General features: G+C 41.6%; 2 protein-coding genes across 5 annotated transcripts in view; both read left to right on the forward strand.

The window, feature by feature from the left end:
• The window catches only part of LOC117825211 (unconventional myosin-Ic-like), a 74,011-nt gene extending 67,819 nt beyond the window's left edge, over window positions 1–6,192 (forward strand). Inside the window, exons 24-32 of the mRNA XM_034700919.1 lie at window positions 205–364; window positions 804–887; window positions 979–1,072; window positions 1,160–1,215; window positions 1,785–1,920; window positions 2,005–2,075; window positions 2,198–2,295; window positions 2,380–2,479; window positions 3,678–6,192. Of these exons, the coding sequence (XP_034556810.1) occupies window positions 205–364; window positions 804–887; window positions 979–1,072; window positions 1,160–1,215; window positions 1,785–1,920; window positions 2,005–2,075; window positions 2,198–2,295; window positions 2,380–2,479; window positions 3,678–3,704 (826 nt within the window). The 3' untranslated portion in view covers window positions 3,705–6,192. The remainder of the gene's footprint in view (window positions 1–204; window positions 365–803; window positions 888–978; window positions 1,073–1,159; window positions 1,216–1,784; window positions 1,921–2,004; window positions 2,076–2,197; window positions 2,296–2,379; window positions 2,480–3,677) is intronic.
• Window positions 6,193–8,882: 2,690 nt separating this feature from the next.
• Window positions 8,883–21,773, forward strand: part of LOC117825366 (large neutral amino acids transporter small subunit 4-like) — a 33,379-nt gene continuing 20,488 nt past the window's right edge. Inside the window, exons 1-5 of one of the 4 annotated variants that reach the window (XM_034701178.1) lie at window positions 8,883–9,104; window positions 11,900–12,121; window positions 17,140–17,350; window positions 17,458–17,513; window positions 17,679–17,755. In XM_034701178.1, coding sequence (XP_034557069.1) covers window positions 11,962–12,121; window positions 17,140–17,350; window positions 17,458–17,513; window positions 17,679–17,755 — 504 coding nt within the window. In that variant the 5' untranslated portion in view covers window positions 8,883–9,104; window positions 11,900–11,961. Of the gene's footprint in view, window positions 9,105–10,586; window positions 10,647–11,899; window positions 12,122–17,139; window positions 17,351–17,457; window positions 17,514–17,678; window positions 17,756–21,773 lie in introns of those variants that run through there. The other 3 variants (XM_034701176.1, XM_034701179.1, XM_034701177.1) reach the window with 3 other exon arrangements.

Genomic DNA, 21,773 nt, shown 5'->3' on the forward strand with positions numbered 1-21,773 from the left:
GTGAGTTATTGCAAATCCTGATGAAATCTGGTCGAAAATAGACGTTTATTCAACATCTGGCGAGAAACGTTTCACTTTTCAACCATTTCTAACATCTTTGAATCAGAAAGATGCTCAAACCACACCACACTCAAAAACAGCAGCACCATCCTTCTGTGATTCAGCTATAAATTGAGTGCTGACATGTGTTCATGTTCTCGTCAGGTTCATCAAAGGTTTCATCTACCGCCACAAGGAGCGCTGCCCGGAGAACGAGTACTTCCTGGATTACGTGCGTTACTCCTTCCTCATGACGCTGCGCAGGAATCTGCCCAAAAACGTCCTCGACAAGAGCTGGCCCACACCTCCGGCTGCTCTCACCGAGGTGGGGACACGACACACACATACACACATCTTTAGTTATGTATTTATTTAAAACTGTTGCTTAAGGTGTTAAAGTCCAGAAGACAAGACATTCTGTGATAAATTGACTTCAGTAAGACACTATAACTGAGAATAAAACACTTCTATAAGTGTGATAAACATGTTTTAGTGTTCATTCAGTCTAGAAATATTATTGAGAGACAAACATTAGGCCTTCGTGTTTCTTTCTCTGTTCAATAAATGACCAAGAACCCAAAGTATCTACACTTAAGTTCATAAAAGAAAGAGGAAAAAGCCTCAAATCTTAAAGTTCAAGAAGCGGGAGCCAGCAAAAATCAATAATTAATGCTCTCCTCTTGATAAAGCTGCAACAATCTAATACTTGGGAGTAGTTTTGCTTCATTTGTGATGTGACATTTGATCAAATTTTCTGATTTCAGGCATCAGAGCATCTGCGTAAGCTGTGCATGCAGAACATGGTGTGGAGCTACTGCAAGAAGATCAGCCCTGAGTGGAAACACCAGGTGAGTTCATCATCTCTCTCTGTGATCTAACTGTCGGGTTCATCTCTGTCATATTTCATCACTGTTCTCTGATTCTCTGTTCTTTGAGCAGATGGAGCAGAAGATGACCGCCAGCGAGATCTTCAAGGACAAGAAGGACAACTACCCACAGAGCGTACCCAAGCTGTTCGTCGGCACCAGACTCAGTAAGACTCTTCCTGTTCGTGAGAAACACTTCATGAGACTTCATCAGGTCATGTTTCAGATGTTTACAGAGTGTCTCTTCTCTTCAGATGGAGAGGACATTAACCCCAAAGTGCTGCAGGCCATGGGCAGCGAGAAGATGAAGGTCAGTGGAGCAAAATAAACAGTTTCAGCTCCTTTTTATTAGGTTATTCATGTTTTATTCTTTTATTTTAAACTTGTAACGACCTGATGTGCAATAAAAGAGGTACATGCAGCAAACTGTTGGACAGAAATTAGCAGAGAGGTCAAGCTCTGTGGTTTCATACATAAACTGTTGTGCAGTGGAAATCAAAGAGCAGATAAAAAATAAGGATAAAGAGGCAGTTTGCCTTTTTAAATAGCTAGCTCAGCTCGTAAAGCTACACATACAGAGGCTACAGTCTTCCACATTTCCCCCTCTCATTTCAGCTCTCCTGTAAAAATAATGAAGGCAAAAACTGGCCTTCAAAATATGAAGCTGCTGCAGAAACTTGCAATACCTCTTCTGGCCACTAGGGGGAGGCAATTCAACAAGTACATGATCTCAGGCACAGACAAGTGTGGTGCTGCCTAAATGTTTGACTTAAAATACCTTAAAAGACAGACATTTAATAATTTAACAATCATATTTGCATCCCTTTGTGTCCTGTGATTATGATCTAAGTGTTCTGACCATCCTCCTTCCGTTCTCAGTACGCAGTGCCAGTCACCAAGTATGACAGGAAAGGCTTCAAAGCTCGTCCCCGGCAGCTGCTGCTCACCGGCACCAGCGCCATCATAGCGGAGGAGGGCAAACTCAAACAGCGCATCGACTACGGAGCCCTGAAAGGTCAGAGGTCACCACCTTATTTAATGACAGAGAGGGGGTGTGTTTGTTAAAGCAGGTTTCTCATTCAAACTGTCCTCCTCTCAGGTATCTCTGTAAGCTCTCTCAGTGACGGCTTGTTCGTTCTGCACGTGCCCAGTGATGACAACAAGCAGAAGGTAAGAGAGAGCATGTTATGAATGATTCAAACTTAAAGCAGCTTGTAGGTTTGAAGGTTTGAAGGAGTGTAAACATGTTTGACTTTAAGTTTAACTCCTCTTCTGTGCCGCTTCATCCTCAGGGAGACGTGGTCCTGCAGAGCGACCACGTCATCGAGACCTTGACCAAGATAGCTCTCTGTGCCGACAAAGTAAACAGCATCAACATCAACCAGGGCAGGTGAGCAGGCCGTCCAGCGTTACAACTCTCTCTGAAAGTACGTCTCTTCTCCTCTTCATGAAGTGTTCTTCTGTTCCTCTGCAGTATAAAGTTTACACTGGGTCAGGGGAAGGAGGGGATCATCGACTTCACACCTGGATCTGAACTACTGGTGACCAAGGCTAAGAACGGACACCTGTCTGTGGTGAGTCCATGAATCAACCTCGGTCTCTCTCAGTCGGATCAAGACCATAGACTGTATAATAAATAGATGTAGTATCTGCGACGTCACCCATCTGTTCCTGAGCGCAGTTTTGAGCCAATCTTCGATGCTTGCCATTTTGGAAATGCTGAACTCAAAATAACTTAATATGAGCTAGTGTGGTAAAGAGAGGTAAAGAGACGGGCCTTTAGCCTCCTCGCTAACAGGGACAGGGTGCTCGCCTGTCAATCAAGTCAGCCATGCCCTTTGGGCAAAACTTGTACGTTTAAAATCTTCAAAAATAACAAATTATAAAAATCACCCCCTGTACAGTTTGTGCCGATAGAGAAATGAGCTCTTCAGACCTGAACAGTTTTTTGAACCAGGCTGTAAACATGTTTATTTCTGTTGTAAAGGTTGTCTTCTTTGAATTGGTGTGTATGTGGTTTCCGGTTTTTCTGCAGTTCCTCAAGTGAACGATCAAGGAACTGCAGCTTTTAGCACTTCTGCATGGGCTTCATATTTTAAGACCGGAGGTTGCTGCTTGAACTTGAACCAAGAAACTGAGATCATATACTTTTTGAGATACTGCTGAAATTAAGGATTAGGTTCTTTCAGAGTCGCCCCCTGGTGGCCGTAGAAAGAAGGCAGGGGAAAGTTGTTTACAGTCTGTGTTCGAGAGTCAGAGTCTAAACCATAGACTGTATAAATAATGAACGTAGTATCCGTGACCTCACGCATCTGTTTCTGGAGCACTGTTTTGAGGCCAACTGTGTGGCAGCCATATTGCTGCTGTTGAACGATTGTGACGTAAAGAGGCGGGCTTTGAGCCTCCTCGCCAACAGCTACAGTGTTCCCGCCTGTCAATCAAGTCAGCTGTGCCTCTCATTGGAAGACTCTTAATCTCAATATCTTCCAAATTGCCACGTTATGAATAAATTCACCCCGTTCAGTGTGTGCCGATCAAGAAATGAGCTATCCAGACTACACTGGTCTTTTGTACCAGACTGTAAACATGTTTATTTCTGCTGTAAAGATCAGCTTCTTTGAATTGGTGTGTATGTGGTTTCCGGTACTTCCAGAGCCAGCCTCAAGCGGATCCTCAATGAACTGCAGTTTTTAGCACCTCCACATTGGACTCATATTTTTAGACCGGAGGTTGCTGCTTGATCTTAACCTCTGCTCTGGTCTCTTCTTCCAGACGGCTCCCAGACTGAACTCCAGATGATGGCCGCTCCGCACACACACGGACGCCTGGACCTTCCTCCTTCACCTCCCTCATCCTCCAATCACACGACAGCAGACCGCGCTCTGCCTAAGCCTAAGTGCTTCCAGTTGAGAAAAAAATTAAAAAATAATAAAAATCAAGCAAAACTAATTGATATATTTATGTTTATATATTATATTTTTGGGATTAATACTGTTGCTGTTTGAATATTCTGATTTTATATATGAGGCCAAGGAATAACAAATATTTTGGGTGCGTTTTTTTTGCACCTCGTGTGTTTTTTGTGCTTTATTTGGGAACATGACCAAGACAACGATGAGGGACGAGTCTGAAAGAGACAGAAGACGATTGTTGTCAGAGAAAATCAGGGTTAGTTGTTGCCTGTTGCCTCTTTATTCCCTGTTTACTCTCTCTGCTTGCTAACACTAACTCGTGGGGTTGGAGGGCTCAGAGGGTGTGATGAGCTAAAGTTAACGGCGTGAAGGACGGTTGTGGAGAGGTTAGAAGATTAAGAAGAACATCTTTTGAGTAAGACGGTGAAAGCTTAAGATATGCAGAATGTGACCTTGATGCTGCAGAGAGGAACAAAGTACGTGTGCAGAGGTTCAGAGACGTGAAGAGGATGTAGAGCGGCAGACACATGACCCCGGGTGCTCGTGCCTTCCTCCTTGACTAATGTATTTATAATTAGTGAGACGAGCCGTGTGTTGACTTGAGAGAAACCATGACACTCTGCACCAGAAGGAGTCGAGTTGAGTGTAGATAGGAAGCTGTCGTCTGTTTGTTTGTTTGTTTGTTTGTTTGTTTGTTAAGAACCACGTAACCTGCTCAGACTAAAGCCAGAGCTTTATCACTGTACTCGTCTACAGTCCCTCCTTTACTCCACCTCTCCTCTCTCCTTCGTTGTCCCCCCTCCTTCCTGCTATGACTGAACTGGTCTGATGGCTTCACCTGACGAGGGATTAAACCTTTTATCAGAATATGTTCCTTTTTCTGCCTTTATTTTTGTAAAATTGTATAAATGGAGAGAATATTGAATCTTTAGGTTTCTAAAACAGCATTTGAACAAAGTGTGGCACAAAAAAAAAGCTAAATACTGAACTCTTCTTGTACTTCAAATCTAGTTTGGACTTGATGCGTGTCAGAAACAGTCAAAGCTGCAGTTTTGACCAGAAAGTGAATACGTGTGTCACAGTTTTGTTGTGTCAAACATCAAGACAATACACGGCAAAACAGGAAAAAACGTGCCTCTGCTAATTTAGCGTCACAGTAAAATCTTCCATCTGTGTGACCGAGCACGGACTTCCTGCAAAGCCATAATTTTTTTAACAGTTAGCTTGCTAAAAAGCTAGAATATTGTCTAAGAGCATTGCTGCCCTGTTTAATATTAACGACTTGATAAAGTTTGTTCACACATTTAAATAAATCTGTAAAAATGTTAAAGTTTTGAACTTTACAAGCACAAAAACTTTCATTTGGTTGCCTTAAACTGGAGACTAACTGTTTCTCTTTATGCTAAATCTTGTCTGTCAAATCATATTAAATGCTCTCTTATGAAAGTTGCATTATTTCAGAAAATTTCCAAACAACACCTCAAGCTGCAAAACAAAAAAATGCATACGATTTATTTCCTAATTTTGATCTCTGAGGGGTGAAAAAACTTTCCCAAAGAGTATCTTAATCGCCTCAAGACGCTGAAACCTTCATTACGTTTGGACAAAAGTTTTTAAAATATCGAACAAGCTCAGGATAAAAATCTGCCAACAGACCAGTTCTCCAAAAACATCTCCCTCTCTATCTCTGACCAAAGACTGATCCTGAAAAGTTCAAAACTTTACACGGAGCTCCAAAATGTTTCTAGGATTTGTTTTTCGTTCTTTGTTTTTCAGATCTCCATCATTTACAGACTTTTTATTTCTTTCTGCACGAGACCGGTGCAATAAGCCGAGGCACGCCTGTGCTGCTGCACTTCTAATGAACTAGCCAAAGACCGTTTTGATTCAAAGTGATTCTGTGTTGTATGATTTATGTGACATTACTTTTGTTGTTGTTGTTTCCAGGAGGGAGATCTGTATGTACAGTTTGTGTTCTGTGTTGTAAACCAGAGACTCAAGTCGAGTAAAGGTTTGACGATGAGAAACACAAGGGGAGAAAAAGCTTTTAGTATTGTTTGTTAATGCAAACTTGTCCATGTGCCTTGTCAGATAGCAATAAAACAGATGAGTGTGGAGCTATACGAGAATACCTCCTTAAGAGTCCAGTCTTTGTGACCATTTCTAAAGTTTCCCAGCAGCACCTGAACGCCTCCTCCCTCTGTGTGTGTATAAGCTTTATTCAAACCAAATCTGAGGTTTATCTTTTGATTGACGGATGCACTCCTGTTCTCAGTCCTGACTTACTGTATGCACCGCACCCATGTATGATTATGCCAACACACTAAAGATAAGATATTAAAGAGCTGAAAATAAATTTCAAAAGGAAATACAAACTGATGATTGTTTGTGGTCTTATTTATGTTTCTGTCCTTTGTTTGACCTCCTGTTCTGATTTTTCTGCTGTGTACTTTATGACAGAAAGATAAACTTTAATTTTGTGGTATTTTTTAGTAACAAAGACTTTAAAAATGAGATATTACATCATTCTCAAACCTTGGTCTTTAAGGTGAAACAAACAGATTACAGTCAAGGTTTTTCAGCTTCAATCTCCTCTGAAAGTGAAGTAAATATTGTTTACAGAACACTTCTAGAAAGTGTTGCACTTCATTATCCCTGCTTTGAACTTAATCCTCTGACTCCACAAACAGGCTCGCCATAGAGGTCTGCTGACCCCCTTGAGTCTGCGCCTGGTGGTCCTGAGTTTTAACCCATAAACAGCGCTGGAATGTAACTCAGTACTTTTACTGAAGTACTGTTCGTCACAATGACTGTGTTGATTCTTAAAGCTACTCTAAAGGATTTTTAGTGGTTATGAAACAGGCTGAAATCAACAGTGACGTCTTTTTATGACCCAAAAAAACAAACCCGACCATCAGGAACGAGACTGACACATCCTTTATTCTAACTTTTAAGGTGTCATCACACTGAGCAAAAGCATCGTTTACATTTTCAACAGCAAATATTCACAATGAGATAAATTAAGTAATTGATTACATGTGTGCAGGACATGATCAGCAAAGAAATAAGAGGTATTACTTTGCCCACAAGGGGCGCCAGAGTCACACACACTGAAAGTTCCTTACAGGAGCTTTAAGTACTGAACTCCATAACCACTGGACTGCTGTTTAAAGCTGCTGCTGTTGTTATTTTTAGAATATATTTTAAATTATAGACTGTAAAAAGAACAAAACAAACAAAAACTTAATAAATATTTATAAACATGAAGTAAGAATGCAAATGAGTGACGAACACTTAGCTAAGTGACTTAAGTTGCATATTTTTGATATTTAATAATGGCAACAAGAAAATAGATTTTAACATTTTTTTAAAGTTTTAAGATAGGAAGCATTTATCAGACTAAAACAAGAGTTAAGGAAGCTTATATCTGGCACTTACTTTGTTTTGCAAGGTGGACAAAGACCAACATACAAATGGATGACACAGTGTCTGCTGGATGCTTGATTTGTCAAATATTTGATGACAAGTTTGCCAATTCAGAAGTTGTAAACAAGACGCAAAGGACAATCTATGGAAGTTCTAAGGGGACATACATCCATACATTTTCATACCAGTTATTCTCACTGTCATAAGTTGATGTTTAGTTTATTTTCTTCCTTGTGTTTCTTAGTTATCTGTTGTCTTCCTTGTGTGTTTAGTGATCCATGTCTCTTGTATTTTCTTGTTTCTTAGTCTTGAATTTAATGTTTTATTTTGTAGTTATTTAGTCCTTGTGTTTCCAGTTTAGTTGTACTTCCTGCCCTTGTGTGTTTCCCTCCTTTTTGATTAACCTGATTAGTTTCAACTGTGTCCTGTGTTAATTACTCTGTGTATTTAGTTCCTGTGTCCCTGTCCTGTGTTGGATCATTGTTTGTCTCCTCTGTGTTCTGTGTGTTTCTGTGTCCCACCGTTTCCTTTTGGATTTAGTTTTTGGGCATTTAAGTAAGTTTTGTTGATTAAAATCTGCACTTGGGTCCTTCGTCAGTTTTTCCCTCACGTGACACTCAGGTGTTTTCTCAAGATTTGGACTTGACGTCAGAGGATCACAGAGCTGCAAAAGCCCAAACAAACATAGAAATAAGGATAACTTACCTCTTCAGTGTGGATAATGACAGCATGGTGTGACCTATCAAAGTGACCAGCCTGTTGTTTTGTTTTCTACATCACCAGAAAATCATCCCATTATGCAAGAAAACCAGCTCTGTACTCCTGGAGTAATGTGTCAGTGCATTTACTTCATGAGGGAGAGTCTACAGTTTACAGAATGCACTTCCTGTCATGGACAGAAGCAGCCACCAGGGGTCGCCCTCGGTGTAAAAAAACCCCGGGTTCAGTTTTCAGCTGCATCCTGCTCCGGACTGTGTGTACCCTCCTCTCCTGTATTTCTAGGAACTAAACCTTAGGCATGAAGTTAGAGGTAAACAGTGAGTCACCTTGCATACTGATGGCAGGATTTAAATCCTACATGTTGTGCAGGTGTGGCTGCAGTTTATTTAGTGGCTCTTAGTATGTAGAGGCATGCACTCACACACACTGCAGTGGTTGGCTTTGTGTTGGTTCATACTGGATTTGTATATACAAACAAAGATGAGTGGAGGTTCTGAGACTGTATTAAAGCCTTTGTGCCCTTTGAATGCCATAAAGGTGGATTTAAACATCCCTTAAAGTGCAACATAGAGGTTCTGTTATTTGTTAACACTGCAGGAGCGTAGAGAATAACATAAAGTTAAAAAGAAAGCTATCTTTAAGTTCACATTTATTGATTACAACAACATGTATTAGATTTTCTTCATCACTTAATTGATTGTGCTTCTTTGGTGTAATACTGACTGGATTGTTGTGGTAGCAGAGTAAAAGCTGTCTTCTGTCACACAGTAAACACCTTTTCAGACTGTGTCCAAACAAACCACAGCCAACTGTTCCCCAACAATATTTCAGTATTGAGAAACATCACACATGTAATAATATTGCCGCGCTCTGATTGGCTACTGCAGGTCTCCTAGCTCAGCCCTCAGCCAATAGGGACACAGTGTTGTTTTTGTGCACGGCTGCTGCGCTGCTATAAAGCTGCAGCAATGAGGGATGATGAGAAGAGAAATAGTGATTCAAAGAAACCAAAGACACGTCCTACATGTGAATTGTCCCTGCTGCTTTGTGTGTGTGTCGTCGGGGAATCTGTGGACGTGCTGAAGAGGATCTGACTGAGGAAGGAGCGGGTCTTGATTGTGCCCAGAAACCAAGGACTCAGGTAGGATGTCCGCACCAAGGATGCTCCACACACTGCACTTCACTGAATGAGATGTGGATTCTTTTTTTTTTCATATCACATATAATAAAACACAATCTTTCATTGATTCAAACATTATATTTGGAGTATTTCCTCCTGCACTCTGAGCCTTTAATCCCTGTCTGTGTTGTCTTTGTTAAATGGCTGAAGGGAGGAAGCTGCAACAGCCTGCAGCATCAACTTTAAGTCTCACAGTTTTTAATCCATTCAGTCATTCCCTCTCCTCTCCTCTGATGAGAGTGTACAAAAATAATCTATATTCACACACACAGCTGTTTAGGTGATATCAGAATGAGCTGACAGTTTTTTTCATTGTAATCCACATCACAACCACCTTCTTCCGTTTCCTTATTTTGCACCCTGACGCGCAAAAGTTGATATTTCATTTGTGAAATAAGTTTATATTTCTGGGAGAGTATTTATGAGGCAGCAGAGTAAAAGTCGAGCCTCATGGATCTGGGAGCTTTCTTTGTTACCAGTTGTTATTGCCAGTTAACTGTCTTTGTTTCAGCAGCCTGATGATGGTAAATCCCCGTACTGTTGTTGATACTGAACAGCTGAGCGTCTCTTGTATCGATGTGCGTAAAGTTACCGAGAAACAACCGGAAATGTGTAGAAAGTGCCTTCAACATAAAAGCAACATTTTTATATCTCAAGTTGTAGAAAAAGTAGATGAGATCAATAATGTAATGACAAATAAAAGACTATCCGGTAAGTCTTTTACATGGTATTAAGAGCAAAATTGAACACAGAGTAATCGGATATAGAGAAAATAAGTTGAGCTGTCAAGACAATCGCTGGAAAACTGAGTATGCTAACTAAAATGTATGGATTCATGTCCCCAACTTAGTGTGAAAAGCCCCCAAAAAGGACCCATATCTAAGCCATTTCTTGTCTTGCCGTGAAATTTAAGTCAAACTAAATTAGTTCCTTTTGAATTTGCAGTTCCTTTGAATTGTTTGTTTTTACTCAAGTGTGAAAGCATTAAGATATTGGTGAACATATGTCAATCAATCATCAATCAAGCATTATTTATACATCACCTTTCATACAAATCAAATGCAATTCAACGTGCTTTACAGTGATTGAAAACAAGAAAGGAGCAGAAAACAAATAATGGCAAGACATTAAAAAACGAAAATGTAAAGTAATTAAAATAGGTTAAAGCATCAAATTGATATTGAGAATATAAAAAGTTAAAATAAATAAATAAAAAAGGGTAAAGATAAGAGTTGAAGATAAAATAAATAAGCAAAAGATATCAATACAATTGAGTAATTAAGTAAAAAAAAGACTGTTAAAATTAATAAAATAATGTTTTAACGTTTAGAATAAAAAAAGGCCAAAGTTAGTGGCTAAAATAGTGTTTTGTTTTTATCATTATCCAAAAAAACCCCACGTAACCAATCATTAGACTTTTATTTTGAAATGCTTAACCGGAAGTGTCTTGTGTCGTTGATGCTGGTCCTTGAGCAGGGAGGAGATGGAGATGCAGATTGGAGAGTAGGTGGAGGGGCAGGAAGAGATGGAGGGGGGGTATTGTGCGGATGATTTCAGTCCAGTTCAGACCAGTTCTAACGCTGCTCTTCATTTACCGCAATATACTTTGTTATTGTTCTCAGTCCTCTGAGGAACTGTTTAAACAAACAACATTCAGGGGGAGTCTGGGCTTCGTGTGTGTCATGTTAGACCTTTATTTAACGTTTTTTTTGTCCTCTGTTTTGGGGGGAAGTTTTCACTAAAAATCACAATACTTTTTAATACACATTTTATAATAATTCATGTTCATTTTTGAATTCATTTTAATTAGTCTTTGTTCTTAAATGCTGTCACATTAGACCAACTGTCATTAGCCAACTTGCTAGTGCTCCACTGTGTCAGTCTCGCGCCGCACTGGTTCGAACCGGCTGGATCCTGCGTTGCATTCAAGTACAGTCGAGTGTCCTGTAAACAGACCCTTGTTTTCACCAAAGTAGCCTCGTCACACTCGACATGAACTGACTTAAACTATGAACCTTTTCTCTTTATGCTTTCACACAATCAAGGAAAGTAAATCAAGTAGTTATGTCTTTTTGAAGGTATTTTTTAATTCAAGTTACAGAAATTTAACACTTTTTTATTTACACCATCTCATATTCGACGACATTTTGACAGCTGGGTCTGATAAATAAATGAACAGGATTCAAGCATCGAATTTAAATGATTTCGTTCAACATTTACCGTAAAATCTCACCATAAACAACATTTCTATAACCCGAGTTTGTCTTCCCCCAGTTGTTCTGAACGCAACATCAACCTCACGTGTAGCTGCTTCTTGAGCTATGTCACTGGCAGCCAATAGGAGAAGAATTCTGAAACCACCCAGCCAATCAAATCAGAGCAGAGGCAGGCGTTGTTAATATTAATAGGAGGGGTTAGATCCTCAAAGGCCTCAGCTGTTTTCTGTTTGTGTGGTTGTCCTTCATCATGGTGAACATCAGGCACAGACAAAGAAATGTATATAAGACAGGCCCATGAGTCAATCTAAACACTTTACTGTGAACACAAGCTGCTTTGAATCAGCTCACCATATAAGGGCATGAAACTGGTGTTGTTTTCCAACAGTAGTTTCAGACATTAAAGACAAAAATAGAGCTAAAACATGGACAAATAAGCTAACAAAGACATGTGAATAAGTAGGCTCCATTGTTTCTGCAATTTACTCGCTCAAGAAAAAGTTGTGATCATATTCTCTTCACTGTCATCTTGCCTCACAGGCTCAGTCAGCATTCATCAACCCAAATCAGACCAGTGAAGTGCAACCTCTGAGCCAGCTGAGATGGCTCCCACCTTGGCAACAGCCTTCTCCCGCCGCTGGTGGATGGCGGTGACAGCGGTCATTGAGAACCTGCTTTTCTCTGCCGTGCTGCTGGGCTGGGGATCCCTGCTCATCATGCTGAAGTCTGAAGGCTTCTACTCGTACCTGTGTAAAGCACCAGGTAGGTTGAATATGCATTGTTTTCATATTTAATAAAGATGGGAAGCTGATGGATGCATATGGCACACTTTAGATGGTGCAAAGTTACTTGAGTGCAATCTAAAGACACAAAAACAACTTGCAGCTGTGAATAAAAAGGGGAATTAAATTATTCTAGTGATTAAGACAGCCCCTGCATAATTTACAGTACTCATTCATTTTTATTGAAACTTCATTTCCTTGAGGAGGACAGTGACCTGTATATAAGCAAACAAACTAGATTCCTATTGATCCAGCAGTGAGGGTTTCCTCACGGGGAACAAGTCGATACAGCAGCAGCATGCGGCCTCTGAACAAACTTCAAAGCAGCTATGAAGTGCTCCTGCAGTGCACAGCAAACCAGCACACAGATCACATCAGGTTATTTTATTGTTATGTATTCTGCCCTTACTTCCCTTTCATCAAAGCTAATGCAGGGAGCTGCTGCACTCAGCAAGTCTTTATTAGTTTGTGTTTTTATGGCACAAAATTGCTTCTGAAAAATCAAATCAGATGAGAGCTCCCTCCAAGAAGAAAGATTTTATAACCACGAGCGATGTAGATCAGATTAAACGGAGCATGAACACACTTAAACGACAGTTAATCTTCATTTTTATCATCAGCAAGGTTTTGTCCCCGTCTCCATCTCCATGTTAGCAGATAGAAGTGTGAATGAGTCCATTCATCTCCTCATTCTCCACAGTGCTGATCACACAGACTGACTTTGTCTCTTTGATCCGCTGATTGAGTCTCTGTCTGCTCGTTTCTCTCTTTGTGTCCTACAAAGAAACAGTGATGAAAGCTGTGCAGGGTTAATTTGTGAATATGAGGCCTTTTAATGGATCCATCCCTCTTACACGTCCAGTTGCACTAACATGTGACTGTCTGAGGGCACTGTCATCAGCCCAACATGATCCAGTATTGCAACTTACAAAAGCAAAACAATATTCTGGTCACTGTAGGACAGACCATGACATTTAGTGCTGCTATTGCCCACATTGATGAGGTAAGTTAAGCCTATTTCTTTGTTTATTTGTGCTTTTGCAGCTCTGGATATAAATTATGATCATAAGACTTTAAGTTAAGGATCTTTTCAAAGCTACTTGAGTAAATAAAACATATTGATCACTGATTGTTTAATGCATGGTTGTAGCCTCATCGACAGCATCCATTCGTAATGCAAATCTATGCAAAACCCTAACTGTAATATCTTCAAAAGATATGAAAGACTGGGCTATTCATACCGAACAAATATTTTTAACCAGGCTGTAAAAGTGGTAAATCTTCATAGAAAAATAGGTACATTAACATGGGCGTTAATGGGGTTTTGTTGGCTTTTGGAGCAAGCCTCAAGTGGACACGTGAGGTACTGCAGTTTTTAGCATTTTTGCATTTGATTCATTTTCGACAACATCCCTTGGTATTGATGTATGTTTGCTTCAGGCTTCTGCAGTATCATATAACACTGTGAAACACTACCTTATTGCTAGCTTGCAAGTGTTAACGTTATCAAATATGTTATTTGGACTTTAATTGAGGCCCCATGTTCTCATCTTTGTACAGCATGTGGTCAGATTCTGTGTTTAAAACTTGCATCTCTTCATGATAACTTTATCTTATCGCTCTAATGGAAACTACATTTGTTTACTTTGAATGAAAGCTTAAGAACCATTGCTGTTTATTGCACTCAGCCTTTTTATCAGAACAGATTATATATTTATTTTTCCGCTGACTGAGCGATCTGACCCAACCCTAAACACCACAGGGTGTCACTTTCTCATCCCTTCTCTCTGGCCTTTCTAACTCTGTTAAATCAGCAGGTTTGGTGTTTACTTGTAAAGCTTAGAAATCAGGTCAAGCAGGTGCAAGTACAAAGCTTTTGTCAGGTTGAGTAAGTGCAACATACATTGTTTTTTAAGGTGAAGTCTGAGGATTTCTCCGTAAAGTCAATGTGTTTGTATAACCTCAGGCAGAAATGTGCAAACGTGCAGCATTGTTCTGCTTCTTGTGTGCAAAGGAGACGTCTGCAGCTGTGTGACTCATGACATTACTGACATTGTGGAGATCTGACAGTAGAGCACCTTTTCTTGAACACTAGTTCTGAGTTTTGATAGAAAATACATTTTTGAATACCTCGGAATGTTGAGCTCTGACTTTGAATTTATAGCCTTAAATTAGAAGAAATCTGGTCATCTGTTTGCAAGGTCTGATCTTAGCCGTTGTCTCTCTTGAGTAAGATTTACAAATGTCGGAAAAGTTTATCTCACAACATCTTCAGATTGTATCTCTGAAGGTTTTGAAATGAGTCTTTCAGCTGCGCGGCACAGCCTGCTCCCGCACAGTCGAAAGGGAAAGCCTTTGTCTTCCTCATCAGCCACTCAACGTCCTCATTGTCTCACGTTTGTCTCATTAGATCTGGTTGTGTTCTAAAGGTTAGAGAAGCCTAAGCGAGGTGAAAAGAAAACTCTAAGAAAGCCTCAGTTTCTGTGTGTATGTTTAAAGTCTGCATGCAGCTTTTGTTTCATGACCTTCATACCAAATCTTGACCTCATTACCTTTGCATAATACTAACATAATCCCTATAGAAGCAGCCTCTAATCACAAAGAGTTGAGCCTCTATCTAAGTCAACTATACCTGGTAAATGTTTGTGTATATCCACTTAACAGATGAGAATCTGAGCTGAGTGTGTGTCTTGGTGCTTTCTGCTGAGGCAACAATGAAGCCAAGGAAACCAAGCTCTTCGTACATACTCGTTGTAATCATTAAACAAGATGACTCTGAAGGAAGCGAGTCTGTTTGACATCCTCTGTTTGTGCAGGAGAAGCTCACTGAAGACGAAGCGGAGTGGCATTAGATAATTCCACAGATAGAAACGAAGCAGTGTTGACATTGGGAGAAGCTCACTCTGAGGTACAGCAGGTATACACGACCTGTGAGTGAAGTTTTCTTTATTGACTCAGCTCCTCTGATTAGTCAGCACACGATGAAGCTCGGGAGCCGATGCTGCTGTCTTAGTTTCGACCTGCCGTCAGCACTTAATGCTCCTTTACACCTCAAATATCAGCCTGTGACAGTAAAGCCTGTAATCTCCAGGTTGAAAAAAGCATCATTAGCTTTGTTCACATACGCACAGAGCTCCTGACAATGTCCTGACTTTATCCAGGTACAGGCTGTGTGTGCAAACGGTCAATCACAGAAAATACTTGAAATTTACATCCCTATTCTGACTTTATTCAGTGTGCATCCTTGTGATCATGATGATTCACAGCAAGCATGTGGGCGAGGGTGATGATGACGTTTGTATTGAGACAGGTGCATGAACATTTTCATGCATCTGATTTAGCTTCTTCTTCCTCTTTTCTGATATTGTATACGCCTGTTTACACGCAGCACGTTAAACTCTATTTCACAGTTTGATTTGACTTCAAACAAGTTGATTCTCAATGCAGAATAAATCTCTCTCCTCGTTACATAGCGGTGTTTACTTCAGGATCTTCTTCAGTCAGCTGCGGTACGTTGGTGGGAACGTTCCCCCCGCCCAAATCGTAGCACTAAGCTCTGCTTCAGCCCCCGTCACAGATATATATAAACATTTCATAATGACTCCTGTAGCGTCCTCTTCCTGACCCCGTGAGACACTCCTGTACCCTTCTCTTTGAGGAGCGTGAGTGAATCAGCTGCTTTGGGAAATGTTGTTGGCACGCTGTCCTGAACTTACGGCATGTGTTGAAAGGGCCGTGCAGCTCTAAATGAAAGCCAACCAATCACTCCCGCTCACATACGTCCTCATGTTGCATCAAACCGGTCTTCTCTGGTGTGTGCTCTAAAAGCTTTCCACCATTGAACCCCCCTCTCAGTGACTTTATGGGCCGCAAAACAACAATGCAAGCATCAGATGTTCATTAAGCCGTGTACCCTTTCACCCACTTATATCCTCATGTCAACTGTCTGCACCAATATGACGATAAAGCTTCCCCTCCCTCCTTTAACCTTAAGCTGCAGAAATCAACATCACACCCTCCTTTGGGAACATAACTGGCCTGGAGAGCAGATTTTCAGTCCTCTTGTTTGTTGGATGCAGCAGAGACTTGAGCTGTTGTTGACAACTCGCCCGCAGGACTGTGATTAAGAAAAACAGTGGATGACTAAGTCTTTCATGCCCTCCTCCAGACATCAGATGTGCTGTAGCTGCTGAGTGTGTCTCTATTGTTTTCTGAGCGTTTCACCAAAAACGAAGTCAAGGTGAACGAGGAGTTGTTTTCTTTGTCTGCTGTCAGTCTGCGTGTTGATATCAGCAGAGTTTCACCAGAGGCGATGTTCTAATAGAGCCGACAGACCAAAATAGACTCTGCATGAACTCAGTGGACTGTTTACGAGTGATTTGGTCGCGTGTGTTTGGGAGAGAGTGTTACGGAGAATTCCCCTCCAACGTGCGCGGTGCAGGGGTTCAGTTCTGACTATTTCTGGCACCTGTGTTGTTTTCCCTCCGGTCTGTTTACTCGACCTTTAATGAGTCTCCTGGCTTTGAGATCAGCCCAGCAATAAGAGAGAGAGAGAGCGGAATGTCCGAGCTCAGGTCTTTGAGGGTAACATTAAAAAAATGTTCCTCTGAGATACCTAGAAGGCATCACATTGAGATCACACACTGACCTTTAGAACGTGACGTCTGTACTTTTATCAGGTTACGCTTTCATCATCAGAGGAAAAAGATGGTCTATGACGCAAAACTGAAACCACAAACTGATTTTAATAAGCCATAAATAAACATTCTCATACATTCACCTCTTGTGTAAACAAATATACACTGATTCATATTCACACTACCTGAGCAGACTGTGTCTACCTGGCTGTCTGACTTTGACATTTGATGAAACAAAGATGTAGATTATCCATCAGAGAGTAAATGAAGACTAAATAGCTGCAACATTTGGACCCAAAGCCGTTCAGAAGCATTATTTTTGCATCCGACATTTAATAATCTGACATTTCAATCCATGCAGGAAACAACACCGGCCTCAATATCTCTAACATGACCACACCGGAGCCGGAGGAAGAGTACCTGGAGATGAACGGCTGGCAGATCTGCAACGACCAGGATGAGATGCTGAACCTGGCCTTCACTGTGGGGTCGTTCCTGCTGTCTGCCATCACGCTGCCTATGGGCATCGTCATGGACAAATACGGTCCTAGGAAGCTACGACTTCTTGGCAGGTAAGATTTAAGAGAAATAAAATTCAATTTTCCTCCTGATTTTGCTTCATTTTAACCAGTTCTGCTGATTTATCTGCTGCTTCACACCTGTTTCTTCATCTCCACAGTGCCTGCTTTGCTTTCTCCTGCCTCCTCATCGCCTACGGTGCCAGTGACCCCAACAGTAAGTGACCCGACACAGCACACTGACACAGGCACATCGGTATATGGTGTATTGATGCGGCTCTGACATGTTAATCAATCAGACGGGACGTGTGGTTGTTACTTTGAGTCAGCAGAGTCACCACATCTCTCTGTCTGTGTCACTAATGTGCTCTCCCTCCTACAGATCTCTCCATCCTGATCTTCTTTGCTCTGGCGATGAACGGGTTCGGAGGCATGTGCATGACCTTCACTTCTCTGACGGTGAGTTGCAAAATTTACCTGCATGACATACTTGATGCAAGGGAATTTGTCGTGTTGAGTGAGAACATCAGACACAGAGGCAGAGAGGGCGGATGTGGAGGAAGATCAGAGAGCTGGCAGAGAGGAAGACGTCTGAGAAGATGAAAGAGGAGGAAGCAGATATAGACGAGTGAGCGTTTGACAGGAGACCACTGGGAGTAAAAGATGTGGAGGATTGGAGTGGATCAGGAAGAGCGACTGGTCAGGAGGATCTGTCAGGGAAAGTGCTGCATCACAGGAGAGGACACGTGAGAGCGAGAGACGTAGGGAGAGAGCGCTTCATACAGCGAGCGAGTCTGCGTTAGTGATCTATTATTCACAAACTCCTGCACTGCTGCTGCTGCTCCTGACGGTCTGGCTAAGAGCCAAAAAAAGACTTCTCCTTATGACTATTTCATGCACTCAGAACACATGGACTCAACGTGTGTGTGTGTGTGTGTGTGTTGTTGTGAACAGTACAGATGTGCTTTTGTTCTAATGGCACAACAGAGAACAAGTAGAGGGCTCAACTGGTGTCCATTTACAGGAAAATGGATGCAAACATGTCAACAAATGGCATCGTAATTACCTGAAGCCCTAGGCAGACATGTCCATACATATGATTACACAGTTTTGAAATGATAACGAGTCATTTCTAGGTTTATCCGAAGTTTTCAATTCATTTCTTCTCATTAGCGATGCTGGTTTTCCTGCGGTGGCAATTAATTTTATCCCATTATTTCAAGAAATCATGCAATACCAGGAGGATTTTCAATGATAGGCTGGTGAACATTAGGACAGACATGACATGGCATGCTCACACTTGTAAGGTTAGTTAATTCTATGTTTGTACCATTCTTTTGCATCTCTATGATCATCAGACGTCGCTGCGGTCTCATGAAAACAACTGAAAGTCACACATCATAACGGGAAAACAGAGTAAATAACATGTACGGATGCGTGTCCACTTAGGGCTTCCGTAAAGTATAAGTTATTGTGTTGTTTAGTGGTAGATAATTTGTTGCAACAGTGTTGCTCTCAGCCCTGACAGTGAGTTACTTTATCACAAAAGGCACAAAGAGCAGAGACAGCCTGTCGCTGAGAGACAAACAGGAAGCGGCGACAAGGGAACTGAGTGTGTGTGGGTCTCCACCCAAACCTCCTCTGCTTCCTATTCAGGCTGCCCACAGGGACCCTGACTGACACACACAGAAACACAGAAACACAAAAGTTGCTCAGCTGGTTTTTACCCCGTCTCTCTCTTTCTCTCACTCCGCCCCCGCCCACCCCCCTTCCTCAGCCCCCCAGTCTTTAGTCTGAGCTGGGTTGTTTTTATCGTCTCTGGTTTCAGCTGCTCTCTCTCCTCTGAGCAAGGCTGGACCTGCTCGCAACTGTCAAAACGTGTGCACACATGACTACTTTATGTTACTGTAGTCAGCTGTGTGTGTGTGTTGTTCTGGCTGTGAAGGGTTTCCAGCCCACAGCAGGTTGAGTTACAGCTCCTCGCAGGCCTCCACAAATGTTTCTACTACAGCCTGGCTGAAAGAATCCAAAGGGCTTCTGTTCCTCAAGAGAAGACCGTGACAAACACTCTAAATATAATTTTAAAAATCTGTTGTATTTCCTCTTGCATGCTCTCTGCTGTATCTCAGTTTGTATTCTATTTTAATGGCTGCAAGCTGGAGAGAGACATTAAACATTTAAAGCTCCGGTGAGGAATTCTTTAGCTGGTTATGAAACAGACTTGAATTAATACTGATGCCGCTCTATGAGCTACAAAAGCACATCCAGCAGCAAGAAGACTGACTTCCTTTCAGTAATAATTAATGCATGTAAACACTGCCGGTAGGTATAAGATGAGGCAATTAAAAAATGGCAGAATTAGACATTTTTAAATATTTCCGTAGTAAACATTCAAGGTTCGAGATAAATTTGCCTGTAACTAACACATAGGAAAGTATACCATACCACATGACATGTACAAAACCTTAACATCAACACAACACAATACATACGAAATAAATTCCATATATCACGACACAACACGATTCAATGAGTACGATACGATGCCATACCATACGACCTGAAACAACATGATGAAATGAGCACCATGAGGAGTCATGAAAGAGGGAATGGAGGAAAAATCTGTGTAGAGAGCCTTATCATTTTAAAATGAAAAATCGTCATTTAGCACCAGTAAGTACCCATGTTTTGTCTCACCTGTATCTGACAACAGGTTAAATTCTTTAATGTTGAAGTGTCAGTGAGTACAGACAGAACAAAGTACAGTGTTTGGACCGCTGTAGGTCTCTATCAGCCGTAATGTTTGAATCTCCGGCTCTTCCTCTCTCTGCCTTTTCCTGCTTCTCCGGGTGAAGGGTCGCACAGAGGAAAACGGCTATTTTAAGAAACCTGTAACCTTTATTTCTCAGGGAGTAGAAAGCTCTAACAGCATGACGGGCATCATGGGTCTTTGAAACTCTGCGGGTCAGGATGATCCCCGCCCTTTGGGAGTGTGCTCTGTTCGTTTTATTTCTTCTAATCTGGAGTCTCTCTTTGCCCACTTCATAACTGTGCTTGCTTTCTTCCTTTCTTTGTCTCTGCTTCTGTTTGACCCTCTAATGAGCACAAAGTGGAATGTTTTGCCCTTTCCTCCTCTTTCCCCTCTTTATCATTTCATTACTTGACATGCCTCGCTCCTGTGAATGCACACTCAGCACTCCCTGTCCTGTGATGGAAAAATAGGGAGTGAAGCTGAGGAGCAGAAAAGGGAGGCGGAGGAGGAGGAGGAGGCTGGGGTGCTTCTTCATGCTTTCCCTGCTCTCCATTCCTTCCAGTTTTGTTATTGTAAACAGCTTCATGTAACAGGAAATCTCCCAACTTTCTTGAAGAGTGTTTTTAAAAAACCCTCTTCTGCATATCTCATCTTGTTTGGCCCACTCTGTTTCCTCAGTTTGCTTTCCAAAGAGTCTTTATTTCACACATGAACTCCTGACATTTTCTAGATTATTTCGGGACATTCAGGCCCTGATATTTCCAGGAACTTGCTGCTCACACACGCACTTCAGGGGGAGATTATCTATGTCAGATGCGCTCCCACAGCCTCAAAAAACGTTGCGGAAAATTTGGCTGTTTGTATTCGCACACGCCACCCTTTAGGACATTTTTGGAGTTTTGTGCATGTTTGAAAGGGCTGAAGCGTGCAACTCACTGCTCATTTAGTGTATTCCTAATATTAAGGGCCCTGTTCTTCCTGTCTCTGGACCATCTGGGAATACTTTTACAAGCCTACTGATTCCCTGCATTTAACAACCCTGCTGTAAATGTGCTTTTGGTTGAGAAACCTAAACGTTCTGCATATTTTCTCCCCTAATGACTGAAAGATCTAGGCAGGGCTAGAGAAAAACATAGAGTGATTTCCTGTTAGGTGGAAAATTTATGAGCTGCACACACACTACATCATTCTGCTCCGTGCAGAGATGAGTGAGAACAGTCTCTGTACTATTTTTACCCTGCAGGAGATGGCAGGGTGAGGTGGAGGAAGTACAGTATTTGCTCCGTTCACCGCACGTGACCACATGAAATGAAGGGGAACGGGGGAAACAGACGAATGAATGCCAAAGGTCAAGAGTTGCTGAGTAATTTGAGATCTGGTTCAGCCAGACGGAGCAGCAGTGGCTGATATCACGCCCATGTGGATGTGGCTTTGTGTAGTGATGTGAGTTTCTGTCCCAGGAGGTTGATGGTTGTAGGTTTTAGGGGTTTCAGTGCAGCTGGAATAACCGTAAATCCCTTACTGACACAGAGGGGTCTTAAAACTTGTTCAAAGACGGATCCACCCTTCCAGGAACTTTCTTGTTGTGGAAACATTCGTGTTTTTCAGCTGGTTTCAGTCTAAAATGTACAGAAGTGGACTCTTAGTTTGACGTCATGTTGAAGGAGGTATGCAGTCAGCTGGGTGTTTGCTCTTTATGATGGATGGAGTCCTATCCTGTGTTTC

This window comes from Notolabrus celidotus, chromosome 14 (genome assembly GCF_009762535.1).
Source record: "Notolabrus celidotus isolate fNotCel1 chromosome 14, fNotCel1.pri, whole genome shotgun sequence".
NCBI lineage: Eukaryota > Metazoa > Chordata > Actinopteri > Labriformes > Labridae > Notolabrus > Notolabrus celidotus.